The sequence below is a fragment of the Diplotaxodon limnothrissa genome, linkage group LG20 (genome assembly GCF_057381915.1).
Source record: "Diplotaxodon limnothrissa isolate DT_005_m linkage group LG20, D_limnothrissa_male_GT1.1, whole genome shotgun sequence".
NCBI classification, from domain to species: domain Eukaryota; kingdom Metazoa; phylum Chordata; class Actinopteri; order Cichliformes; family Cichlidae; genus Diplotaxodon; species Diplotaxodon limnothrissa.
In genome coordinates, this window is record NC_140615.1 from 30,123,699 (window position 1) to 30,137,309 (window position 13,611).

The 13,611-nt window shown below is 40.0% G+C and overlaps 2 protein-coding genes across 2 annotated transcripts; both read right to left on the bottom strand.

The window, feature by feature from the left end:
- Positions 1-3,323: 3,323 nt before the first annotated feature.
- nppa (natriuretic peptide A) lies at positions 3,324-6,316 on the bottom strand. The gene is made up of 3 exons (XM_085345582.1): positions 6,206-6,316; positions 3,902-4,208; positions 3,324-3,328 (listed from the first exon to the last, which is right to left on the bottom strand). Exons 1-3 carry the CDS (start codon positions 6,314-6,316, stop codon positions 3,324-3,326), a joined length of 423 nt encoding a protein of 140 aa, XP_085201708.1.
- A 5,126-nt stretch (positions 6,317-11,442) lies between these two features.
- On the bottom strand, positions 11,443-12,313 carry nppb (natriuretic peptide B). The gene is made up of 3 exons (XM_085345583.1): positions 12,200-12,313; positions 11,543-11,828; positions 11,443-11,459 (listed from the first exon to the last, which is right to left on the bottom strand). The coding sequence occupies exons 1-3, from the start codon at positions 12,311-12,313 to the stop codon at positions 11,443-11,445; spliced, it is 417 nt and encodes a 138-aa protein (XP_085201709.1).
- Between the last annotated feature and the right edge of the window lie 1,298 nt (positions 12,314-13,611).

Below are 13,611 nucleotides of genomic sequence, written 5' to 3' on the forward strand. Positions count from 1 at the left end.
CTGTGTGATAGGCGGCTCACAGGACAACAGCTTCAAGCACAGCTTAATAGTGGTCGTAGTAAGAAAGTCTCAGTTTCAGCTGTGAAGAGAAGACTTTGAGCTGCAGGTTTGACAGGACGAGTTGCAGCAAGAATGCCAGACGTCAGAATAAGACAAAGAGGCTTGGCTGGGACATGAAATACCACCATTGGACTACTGAAGACTGGAAGAAGGTATTATGGACTGATGGATCAACATTTGAAATCTTGAGATCATCACACAGGATCTTTGCGGTGGAGTAGGTGAAGGATGGTTCCACAGTGTGTGGCATCGACTGTCAAACATGGAGGAGGAAGTGTGATGGTCTGGGGCTGTTTGCCGGTGACTTGTACAGAGTGAGAGGCACCCTGAACCAAAACCACAGCATTGTGCAGCACCATGCAGGACCCTCTGGTATGACCTTGGTTGGTCAGGGCTTCAACCTATAGCAACATAAAGACCCAAAACCTAAATCCAAGCTGTGCCAGAACTACCTCAGGAACAAAGAACAAGGTGGTGAGCTTGAAAACACGGAGTGTCCAGCACAGTCTCCAGACTTAAACCCCATCAAGCTGGTTTGGGATGAAGTGGACAGAAGAGTGAAAGCAAAGCAACCTACAAGGTCCACGTTTATGGGAACTTCTGCTACAGATATGGGAGAATATTTGATTTCTATTGTAGAAAGAAGCCACGACTGTCTTCAGCTGTTATATCTGCCAAAGGGGGCGACTTTGATGAGTCAACCCTTTTTTTAAGCTACTATACAAGACTAAGTTATTCACGATAATAATTTAAAGCATCTTCAGTACTTGTGTCTGTGAAGGTTCTCAGTCATCCAGGTCATTGTAGTCAAAGGAGCTTGCAAAGAAAAGCGTCTGGGCTTCTTTAAGTTGCTTGAAGACGTTTGACCTCTCATCCGAGAAGCTTCTTCAGTTCTAAGGTCAAATGGTGGGGAGTCCCAGATTTAAACCTAGTGGGAGTACTTCAGTACTTGTGATTAATGATTTGGCATGATATAAATAAAACTGGGGTGTTTTTTGTTTCATTTATTTTATTTACTTATCTTTTCTCCTTGTTACTATGTGGAGTGATATATTCTTACTGTAAATTTGTTGTTTGGTTTGAGTTAGGACAGGAAATAAGTGTTAATGTTAGTTTGTTCCTTGACTTTTGGTGCCCACTTGCGATATAAGTTGGATTGTAGATGGGGGGCAGGGTTTAATAAGAATATATTCTTCTGCCTGCTCCTTTTCACACGTGGTTGCAGTGCTTTACTGACAGAAAGTGTAGTTGGTTTGTTTGAAAGAACTAACTGTGGAAACTGTTGACCAAGTGTGAAATAAATAAATAAATGAAATGAAATAATGTTACATGCAGATGTTTCCAGATGGAAAATACCTACTGTTTGTCCTCATCTCAAACCCCATTCACTGTGAAACCATGCACAAGATTACCTCTATCATATATACTCTTTGAATCCTTTTTTGCTGATTCTGCTGCCTCTGCCTCTTGTTTATTTTACACGTTATGCCCATATTTTAACTACATTTTTGTCTGGCATCATCTGCCTGCTAGCCCTTAAATCTCTTATGTATAATTTCCAGCGTAAAGCAAACAGGGTTCTTTCCAGCACAGCTTGAGGATGGCCCCGGGTATACTTCCACTTTTGATGGTCAGCCTGTCTTTGCTTGGGATACCCCACAGGAGGAAAGAGCTAATTTCCTTGTGCTGCTTCTGTGGAAGCTCTGCTCCTGCGCTCATGTTGGGTTGATGCCAGGCAGATTCACCTGAGACTGGTTGAGGCTGGACTAGTCCATGCTACCTTGTGTTTACCACCTGGGCTGCCATCTAAAAGGCGTGGAAAGCTAGGGCCCAACACAGCAGGAACCCTGATTTTGTGTGTAGCTTACGCCACCAAAAAAAACTTGTAATAAACAGCCACTCAGTTTGTAGTCTTATATTTTAAAGGACTTGTTCTATAATGAGAATCTGGATTTAATGTTAATCTTTTTGGCCTGGCAGCGTGATAATAAAATGTGGTATTTTTAAAAACTATATTCTAGAGTTCCAGTTCATTTGTGCTCCTCACATCTTTGCCAAAGGAAGTGGAACAGCTGTAAGCTTTAAAAAAAGACATTTTTATGCCCGATGATCCGTTTGAGCTTTCACTGCTCTTTTAAGGTTCATAATGATTGAGAAAGACAAGAAAGTGTTTATTAAAACAAACAGTTTCTTGCCATTCTCAATCAGGTCACTCCTTACAAAGTGGCCCTTGCTCTGTCAATTTCCACTCACCCTGGTTAATTAATAAGACTTGCAGCCTTCAATATTTCCATCGAAAAGCAGGATGACTGCAGAAGTCCCGAGGTTTGGTTGTCTACTGTGAACACTTCAAAGAGCTCATTCACTCTTACTCGCTCGATCCTCTTATGTCAGTAATCTTGCTATAAGAATAATTTCCGTTTATCATTGGATACTATCAACTGTATTGTTTCTCCTCCATCTCAGCATGCTCTGTTACTTTCTGATGATGATTGTAACACATTTATCAATCACTTAAATCACATAAATAATGTGATGTCCTCAAACTGCTTCCGTTCGGTGCCTTGAGTCATTTATTTGGCTTTGCTAAGGTAACTCCTCTACTAAAGAAACCTAACCTTGTTGACAGCTCTATTGGTAACTATCAGCCTATTTCACAATTAGCAAATTATCAGAAAAATTGTAAAAAGTTTGTTCGAATCTTAAGTATGTCATGGTGATGGAAGCCAACAGTAACACGGAACAACTATTTCCCTTTTTATTAAAAACCTCAGTGTGGACAACCACTGTCCTCCTGCAGTGTGTCATATATGCAGTACAATGTTTCACATACTTTACCACTTTGTTGTTGTGAGAGCCGTATTCTTTTATAGCAGCATCAGTCACTCCGCTCCTCAATGTGCACACTGCAATCTCAAATATTATTTAAATTCTACTTTTTATTCTGTCTATAAAATAGAGAGAATCCTTCATGTAAGTAAAAAATATGTTTATTTTTGTTAGACCCCCACATGCAGTTACAGTAGTTGTTTAACTCTTTTCCATTAAAGTGTTTATGTTGCTCATCTACAATGGACTTATCGAATTAATTACCTACTTGAAAAACAGCCAGTTTCTCATGTCTGACACAGAAACATGCAAAATAGATACACAAAGTTGAAATGCAACTAATACAAAACCATACTTTTCCAAACTCTATATTTCTCTGATATAATTTCAGTTCCAACAGCAGAATTCGTCATGCGCCCCGGGAAAAGGCTGGACTATCCTAGGAGGACAATGACACAAGCACAAAAAGAAGACAGTACTGTTATTTAACTGGTCATGTTGCAATCCTGGTACCATCATCATCCTTCAAATGCATTTATTTCCAACTTCTACTTAAACTTTAAGTATTTATATTTCATTTAAAAAATAAATAAAACTAAGTGTCAATCAACATAAATGTGTTCTGCAAATTATTACTTGGCGTACTTTATAGTATGAACAAAAGTGGACTGTCCAAAACATTTTTACAATGAATAGTGTGAAGAAGGTCAATGTTTAAGGCAAAGCTGAGATAGTTTGGACATGTGCAGAGGAAGTTGGTGTGATGGAGGCAGATGAAGGCTCAATGCTGTGCCAACCCCGAAAGGCAGCAGCCCGAAAGAATAACAAGTGAGAAAACACATCAACACAATTGTCACGTTGTCAAGTTAAGAACTTGTAGAATATGTGAATGCACATTTAGTCAAAATCCAACTGCATGCACATTTTTAAGGGTTGACATGTTCTAATGCTCTGTATTTATTTAACAAATTTAATTCAAATTTGTGTTTTGCTTCTCCGACTGCAGTCCTACCTCTTCCACTATTGCATCCCAAGCCACTGGCATTTCCTATTCGATCGATCCTGGCTCCAAAACAGCCAGAGGTGCGTTTCCTGGTGGCCATCAGCAGGTCCTGGAGGCGGCTCCTCTGATTCACAGTCTTGCCCTCAGTTAGTGGTTGGGCTTTTTCAGATATCAGAGGTTCTTGGTTCCCCTCTTGGTCCCATCCTTGGCTGGCCTGGCTGCTTTTGGGCTCTTGGTTCATGTCTTCATAATAAGCTTCCAAGTCTTCTTTCTGGACCACTTCATCCAATATCTCCTCAAAGCGTTCCAGCAAAGACTGTTGTAGAAATCATAAAGCATCTAATAAATCAGGTGGGACGTGCAAGTGTGTGTGTGTGTGTGTGTGTGTGTGTGTGTGTGTGTGTGTGTGTGTGTGTGTGTGGATGGGTGGGTGGGTGGGTGGGTGGGTGTGGGTGTGTATACATAATGAGGGTGACAGGCTGCAACAACACCCCCCTGGGAGCCAGAGTCAGGTCCATTAGACCATGAGACCCAGGCTGTCCACGGACCCCCAAGAATAGTGAAGACCTGAGGCCACACATCTCGATGACAACCACGTGAAGGAAGAGGGAGGCTCCACATGGAGCCCCCACTGCCAAAGGACAAGGGCCCCAGAGAACCAATGGGTAACCAACCCCACAAGAGGCCGGCCATCCCAGCGTGAGCCAAAAGAAAGGTCCCAGGTGATGAGGATTGTTTGTCAACCCTTGTTTAAAGGACAATAGTGGACTTTTAGAATGAGATGAAGTTGCTGAACCCTGACCTCCAGCATCTCAAATCAGTTGGTTTAGCTATAAACTTGTGTGAGGAATTTATTGACAGTGGGGGTCTGTCTGTCAGAAAAGGAGGAATAAAAGCTGCCTCAGCTAGGTAAACAGGAAGCAACAGTTAACCCAGCTGACTCTCACACTGGATTATTACACCTCACAGAATCTCAGTTCCTATGTTATGTTTCTTCTGCTAATACTGATACTATAGTGTACACTGCAAGCTTTTAAATACAGACCTTATGGTGCAAGTGAGTGTTTGAGATATAAAGGATGAGTATGACTGTATGAAAAATAGAGTGCTTTTAAGATTGACAGTTGTGACATGAGCACCCGACAGCTGGTCAACAATGCTCACACTCAATGCCTCAGGTGCAGATCAAATTGAAAAACACACAGCAGTGACGAGTTGTGTGGGGCCACCAAGGTAGCCAGGAAAGACCCAGTTCATCAGCTGATCATCTAAATCCCCTACTACACCCTACCTGGGGTCCCAGGGTTGGGACTCACCATCTCCACCGCAAAGCGTGGACTAGAGTCAGCAGATGGGTCCCGAGTCTGAGAGCCCACCTGGAGTCACCCACTCAGCCAACAACAAACAAGAGGGACCCATCATTCACGATGTTTAAATTTTAAATATCACAGTTATCATCAGTGCACAGATATTGTGACGTTCACACTATGAACCAAAGGCTGCATACTTTCAAAACAATGGATGTTTTTATTGCCTAATTTAATAGGTATGCAAATATTAACAGCATATCAGGAATAAAGGTGAAGGTTTTGTTCATGTGTTGTCAGTGCTGTGTCAGAGTCAAAGCAAACTCATTAATAACTGTCTACTTCAGCCACAGCTAAACCACAGCTTGTTATTCTGGAAGCAGAGAGCTCTAATTTCTAGTTCACCTCAGCTAATTATAAGATGAAGGAAGAATGAAGATGAAGGTTTTGATGAAGTTAAAATTACAAGTGAAAATCAGGAGAACAAAGTAAAGCTGGTATATCTTTGAGATCAGATCAATGTGAGGTCACACTCTAATGATAACTACTTTTCGACATTGTGTTGCTTTGTTTGTAATCGCCTGATCTGTTGTTGTGTCTTCTTGGTGTCATCACAACAGTCAACATTTTATCTTGTTATGCCCTCTCAATACTCACAAATCCAAAGAAAAGCATGTCAACACGTGGTCTGATTTAAACTATATTTGAAAAAAACTCTTTACTTTGTCAAGTAAAACATAAATCAGTTATACTGGACTGGATGCATTTGTGCAATTATAAAATGCTTGTAGCATTCCTACAAGCATGGTATAATTGAAGACACTGATACCAGTGAAACTGCCTTTGAATGACTTTTAAATGTTGTAATAACAGGAAATATGTTATTCATGCAACTATTTTCTCATCTTTGACCCTCTCTCTGTTTGAATATCAAAGTACCTGACCCTTCACAGTGTAATGTTTTCACAAATGGTGTGTTGATTACAGGTGTGACATGGTTTCTTACCTTGAGCTGAGCCAGGTCATTAGCAGATGAGGGCCTCCCCAGTATGTGGCTGCTAACCAGTGTTTGCTGACACAGCAGGGCCAATACACCCCACAGAACCTCAGTTCTCATGTTATGTTTCTTCTGCTAATACTGATACTATAGCATGCACTGCAAGCTTTTATATACAGACTGGCTCACATACACAACCATCTACATACACTTACCATGCGCCAGACAGGCAGTGCCATCATTTTGTAGACGGCCCCAAGTGCATTCTGACACCTCTAAATGATAAGGCCGCTGGTCAGATGTCTCTTTAAGTGGCGCTTGGTGGTAAGTGACATGTGTGTGTGTGTGTGTGTGTGTGTGTGTGTGTGTGTGTGTGTGTGTGTGTGTGTGTGCATGTGTCTATGTATACAGTATATGTGTCTGTGTATCATCATGCTTTCCAGTCAGCAGTGGCATGACCTAAGGAGCCATCTTGGATCTCTGAGCTGTGTATTGGGAAGAATGCAGTTTCACTATGCAAATACTTAACACTGTCTACACTCCTAAGAATGAAACGTACCATAGTAGGTTAAAACTGCTGCTCGTGGTTCCATGGTTTAGATTAGGACAGGAAGGAAACAATGTTATAGTCAAAGGAATATAAACAGTATCGTGAATATGATTTATTACCATAACTGAAGGCATTTCTTCCTGCCATGAGTTTGTAAGGTAGGAATAATACAGCCTATAATCTAAAATTATAGGCTGCATTATGAACAGGCATGAACAGGCGGTATTATAGAAAAGAAGAAGCATATACTGTGAGTATGTTTCAATAATAGGTGGCCTTTAATAGAAAGTAGACAAGAATTACATGGACTCAACTTTCAAGAAACAATCATAAATTTACATGTTTTATAACAAACAAGTAATTTTCACATATTTAAAGAAATATTTACAAAATAAATATTTGAGTTTTAATGTGTATTCGGTGAGTTTCAAAGTTAAGAGTTACACAAACACCATGTTCTCATTTTACTGTAACTCCACAGTATTAATCAGACAAATCAGAGCCTGAGGTCTTTATTGGTTTCTAGGGTCTTTGCAGTCGCACATTTTGGAAGTGCAGACTTTGATGCACTATGATAAGAGATTGCATTTCATGGGTGGAGCTTTGCCTTGTTCGCTCATTCAGAAGGCACATAAATGGCACATTTAATAAGGGATGTGCTTCACACAGACCCCTAATAATCCTGCAGATTTGAATTCTAAGGAGTCATTTTAAATTCCTATTTGGAGAAAATTAAAAAGCAATTTAAAAAAAATCACAAGGTCACTCAAAACTAAACAGAACTGAAATAAATAAATAATATTTAGAGAATCATTTGTTTCATTTTGCTGAGAAGACTAATACCATTGTCATGCTCAGACCTCATGTTTAAAACATACAAAAACTTTTTTTAAATTTGCTTTTGTTTTTTCTTTACACTCTTGGCGTGGGACAATCCTCCACAGCTGACCAAGCTCCCAGAGGACTTTGTAGGACCTATGATGGCCAGCTAGAGCCGGAGAATTATAGGGAATGTAAAGTATTTGGGCAATAAAATATGAGATTTATGTGGCTTTGCAGCATTACAGATGTGCCACATATACTTGCACAGTGTGACCTTAGCTGCCTTCAGGCTTTGAGCAGACAAGGACATTAATCTGAGTGGTAAGAAGGAATATAAAGGGAGTGCACTGGGTGTGATTGAAAAGTAATGTGATCCTGGACATGCTGCTGCAGGAGGTGTCTCTGTGGCCTGATGGTTGAACTGCTAGCTGTTGGAATGCATTTAAATTACCCAGAATTCATCATTGTTGTTGCTGTTTGAATCCACTTCAGACCAATACAGTTTGGACTCCTTTCCATCATTTGAGGAACAGGCTAACCAAATGACTGTGGCTGTGGTGAATGGATGTGGATCCTGAGCACCCAGCTTTTGCGTGCTCTCTCATGAAAACAGAGCCAGGAGAGCCTGAAAGAGCGTAATGTCATGGCTTGATGCTTTGGCTTTATGAGAACTCCAAACAATGAAAATTAAAGCAGTGACTGCAGTCAGCAGTTCAAAGCTGGGCGACCTTCATTTGGTTCCAGTTGCAGCAGCTGTGCTTCAGATGGGACTGAACTGGGAGCACATCCAGTTCCTCTTCATTGGATGGGAATGGGGTGGCTGAGAACCAGTTGAAACTTTAAACAGTGATTGCTTTTAGCACTGAGTGAGTTATGGGCATATTCACAAGACAACTCAAAGTTATGGATTGTTATGGATAATTCAACCACAGGCTGCTGCTACTTCCTGCTTTCATCTTTCGATCTGTCCATTTGTCTGACGGTAGAATCCAAAGCACTTGCTCTTGTATTATTATACTGTGGTGGACCACTAGAGGGCTCCACTCACACCCAGTGTTGAGGAAGTGTGTGTTGCTTTGTTTGTGGCGCGATGTGTTCAGTTGATGTTGGAGAGGAATAAAGAAGGAGTGAGAATTAAGAGCTCTGTGTCGTCCATGCTTACCTCCACAATACAGTCTTTATCTTACAATTTAAAGTGCCCTGAGTCAACTGCTGTTATGATTTGGTGCTATATAAAATTGAATTAAATTGAATTGAAATTGGAGGCTGAGGGAGCTTCTTCAGGGCCACACAGTGAGCTGCCTCAGAGAACCTGTACACAGTGGTTAATATAACTGTCTTTCCATCTGAGAGGAGAAAATCAGTGATAAAATCCAAAAAGATGTATGACAAGAACCTATTTGGAATTGTTAGTGGGTGAAGGAGACATGTGGGGGAGGCAGGAACGTATTCTTTAACACTAATGAAGGACACCAAAAATATTGTTTCAGGAAAGAAGTAGTTCTACTTACCCAAAGGTAGCAGGCAAACCTAGTGATGTGGTCCCAGTGGAAGCTGGGAAGGAATGCAATGGTGGTAATTTCAGTTCTTAAAAAAAAAGTTCCAAATACAACAAAAGTTGCCTCGAGATGCTGTAAGGTAAAAGTCTTCCATCACCGGTACAAGCGGTACATGGTGGACAAATTGAATCTTCTAAAAACAAGAACCATTGTGTAAGATTGGAGTTCAAACTTTTAGCAGTCTGCAGGTAGGAGAGAAATTGTAGTCTGTGGTCCAGCTGGACCTGAGGTGGGGCCAGGCTTCACCTGTCAACCTCGAACAGGATTTTGAAAAAAGTAGAGGAAAATCCCAATCTAAACACAAAGATGAAGACGCTAAAGAAGTCTCTTAGGACATCTTTTCTGAGGGTCTGAGACACCGTAGGGATTGGTTAACCCAAACAGCATACGAGGTGTTTGAAATGTCCCAGTGGAGTTTTAAAACAATTTTCCATTCATCTCCATCTTGGATTCTAACCAAATAATTAATTTTTTAAAACCCAGTTTAGTAAATAATGTTGCAAAGATCAGAAGACAGAGTTGATTAAAGGCTGTGGATACTTACTCTTGACAATGGTTTGGTTAAAGTTCTGTAATCTATAGATGGTATGAGTGTTTTATACCTTTTGTTGCACACTCTACTTCAAACATACAAACTACACTTAAAATAAAATATGACAAGAAAACTATTACATACTCTTACTATAACTAAAAAACACAACTTTTCCTCAGATCCCCAGACTCTTGAATGATGTACATGGTTCATGACAACCACTTCAATAAAACCTTAAATCTAAAATGATAAATCGATAAACCACCCCGCCATTTTCTTCTGCTTCTGTGAAGTTGGGCCGTAGGGGCAACAGTCTAAGCAGGGAAGCTGAGACCTCGCTGTCACCAACCAGCTCCTCCAGCTTATCCAGAGAAACATCAAGGCATTCCCAGGCCAGCCGAAAGATTTCTCCAGCATGTCTTGGAGAAATCTGGTGCCCACTCGTTACAATAGCAATGATTAGTCGTCTAGTCGTGCACGTGCCTAGTATATTTCTAGACGAAGAGATTTTTAAGATGGGTTGTCAGACCCAACCCATCAAAAAATATCCATAAAATTCAGATTTTTTTGGAACTGAGATGTTTATTAGCCCTTATAACAAAATCCACAAATCTTTTTTTTCCCTACATAATGTTGTGCATGATATATGTTTATTATATATTTATTATATATTTTTTGTATCGCATTTGATACATTGGATGTTTTGGCAACTTTTTGTTAACAACAATGTTAATTTTAGACAAAAAATGAGTTTTGTCCATAAGATTTTGAAATTATGGCAAGTATTGATCATGTTCATGAGATAGAGGTCTCAGAAACTCATATTAAATATGATACAAAGGACATTATAGGGTTAATACCCTGTTCGGTGCCTGTAACAAGAAATCACATGTGATTTTTCTTCCCCCTTTATTATCTCTAAAAGGGGAATTTATTTAACAAGCTGGGGACTTGTAAAGTGTGGTGGAGTCAGTGTGAATTGTTATACATCTAGTGGAAACAATCAATATATCAATCAGTCAAACAGCCATCTAAACCATGTGGCCATGAAAGGTGGTTTGAACACTCTAAAAAAGTCAGCAAATTCAAATTCACTCATGATGATGTAATTGTAGCTTTAATCAGTGGAGCTCCTCACTGATGATGGAGTGGTAAGCTGTACTGTAATTCACTGTACATCACTTCCTTGTTAGAAAGCGTTTAATCAACCTCGGAGCTAAGCATGTACACACTAAACTACTCAGCTGATCAGCAGTAACGCACTGGCAGTGAAATAAATGGGAATGGAAAATCATTATCACCAATAAACAGTTCAGCATATTAATCAATGTTGTTGAGTAATGATCTGTGTCAGATCATTACTCTTTTTTATGAAGACAGAAAAATAAATCTGTTATCAAATGAATTCTGTATATAAACGTCCTGCATAGAGCTCCCTGCTGCTGTCAGTTACTCAGAATGACAAGAGCTTCTTCATTAAGACAACACTGCATGTTTCAGTGTGTGTTTTTATATTTGACAGTTCAAAGGAAAAGTCTCCCGTACATTTGTGCCTTTTTGAAATATGTTGGCTGTGTCTCATGGTCAGTGATGAGGGCCAATGACGTGCAGTTGTAAACATTTATTAAAACATTCAACAGTACACAAGGAACAGTTTGGCTTTGATTATTTTAAATATTCTGCTGAGCAACAGTATTTAATAAATATTAGTAAATAAATAGCCTTTAAATAAAAGTATCTTTGGGTAGAGACGTTGCAGTTTTGGAATTTAGATGGTAAGACTTCATCTTTGCTTTGGATCTGCAAGGGAAGAGTAAGAGAGTAAGAGTTAAATCTGTGGTACATTACTCTAACCGTGGTGTAGTGTAGTTACTGTAACTTACTGTATTTTCCCACAGTGTTGCACCCCAGAGAGCTCATGGAGCCTATTCTGTCCATCCGTCGCCCAAAACAACCAGAGGATTTCCTAGATGAATCATTGCGGACACTCTTGAGGTTCTTGGCCGAAAGAAACTCCCGGATTTCAGCTTCATCTAGTCCGGTGTCTGGCTGATGTCTATCTCCTGCGTCCTCTCTGCTAAGGCTGTCTAGAAGATCTCTCTGTCCAGGGGCATTTTGGTCCACTGCCGTTTGGTCTGAAACAGACTCTTCCAGTCTGCTTAGGAGCACCTTTAAAGATCCACACAGATGAAAGTTGTACTGTGTCTTGAATAATAAACATGGCAATTTAACTATGGCATGAGGATAGACAGAGGCACTCAAATGTATTTGTCAACAGTTTATGTCTCAGTTTATTGAGATTATTAGAAGCAATGTTGGAGCACAGGTGACAGATAAAAATGATCAGACTTTATGCTTTTATCACATGAGAGATCAAGGCTAAATATTGGGAACAGCTATGGAAGGAAATGCAGGATGTTGTTCAACATTTTACGTGAATAAAATTGAGTTCCTTGTTCTGATTGCTGCTACAGATTGCCTGAAACTCCCAGAAAGACTCAACTTTTTCAAGAAAAACTTTAGTGACTTTAGAGACTTACCTTCAAGATGTCCATGTCAGTGTCAGTCAAGCCAGTGCTGATGGGATATGTACTAGTCAGCTGCAGCTTTAAAATGAGAAGGAGGCTACAGAGCGATATAGAAGACAGACGCATGTTGCTCTGTGGGTTGCTGCAGCTCGTGTTAGTAGTTGGATGAATGGATAAATTCTCTTTTTCTTCTTTGACTTGTAGGTGTTTGGATGCCGGAGCCAACAGCAGCACTCTCTTTTATACTTAAGGTTAACACACATAGGTATGCCAGGAATTGGACCGGCATGCCTGACACCTAATTCTGATAACACGAGCTGTCGGAAAATGCTCCTTTTAAAGCATTGTATGCTAGTATTCTTATGACATAGCCGCTTACATATGCTACTTTGCTTGAGAAACATTCTCCAGAGCCTCCCCACCTCACACGGGACACTGTTGTCACTGAGTTACAGGAAGTAGTAAACTAATGTGACAACATGATAGTGTTACTAAATGAAGACACAGATGTAATAGTTGTACGGTCACCTCGTAATAATTGCTCTGAGAAATCATCTTTTAGTGGAAGGAATAAAAATGGGGGGTCCACTCTGCTAATGGGCTGTTTACATTGCCTAATGTTCTTTTCTTGAAAGTGTATTTTAAAGTCTGTCACCTTTGGATGATTACAACATTTTTAATTGTCGGTCATCACTGACCTGCTGTGAGAAGCAAAGGAAAAACAAAACACTACACATATCACTCACAAGTCTTGTGATAACTTTAATCAAATATAGCAGTGAATTAAATGATTATGAATTTAGGTGAAGTACTGTCTCTAAAAGACGGATTCAGCTCTGCTTTCATACAGACAGATACAGGAAATCTTTTATATTTCATGCAGTTATAGTGACTGACAAGTAGTAACTGCTAAACTCACTGCTGGGATTTTGGTAGGTCTAAATAAATAAAATCGTTTTTATTATTGTAGCAGTCTCATTTGGACCACCAAGTCACAGAATCCTCAGTAATTGAATGAACACAAACACAAACAAAAAAAACAATAATTTAATGAACAACAACAACAACAAATTTCACTTTCTTGTAAGCAAATTAACTTCAGAATAAACTCCTCTAAAAAAATTAAAGGGTCATCACACTATCTGGGTTTGGGGCAAGGTGGAGCAGGAAAAGCACTGCTAGAGCCAGATCACCAGTAAGCTACTACTGCATTTTCAAACAAAACATTCGTGAACGGACCTAGAGAACACTACAACTAGCAGGTCTGCCACTGGTGCCCCAATTATCCTTGCAGATGAGAGCAGGTTCAGCCCTGAATCCAAATAAGAATGAGAATCCAGCTGTGGTGGGGTGGAGCAGCGGGTTTAGGGTGTGGAAGCAGGGGAGGCTGATCTTCACAACTGATGAGCATCATTTAATCATGC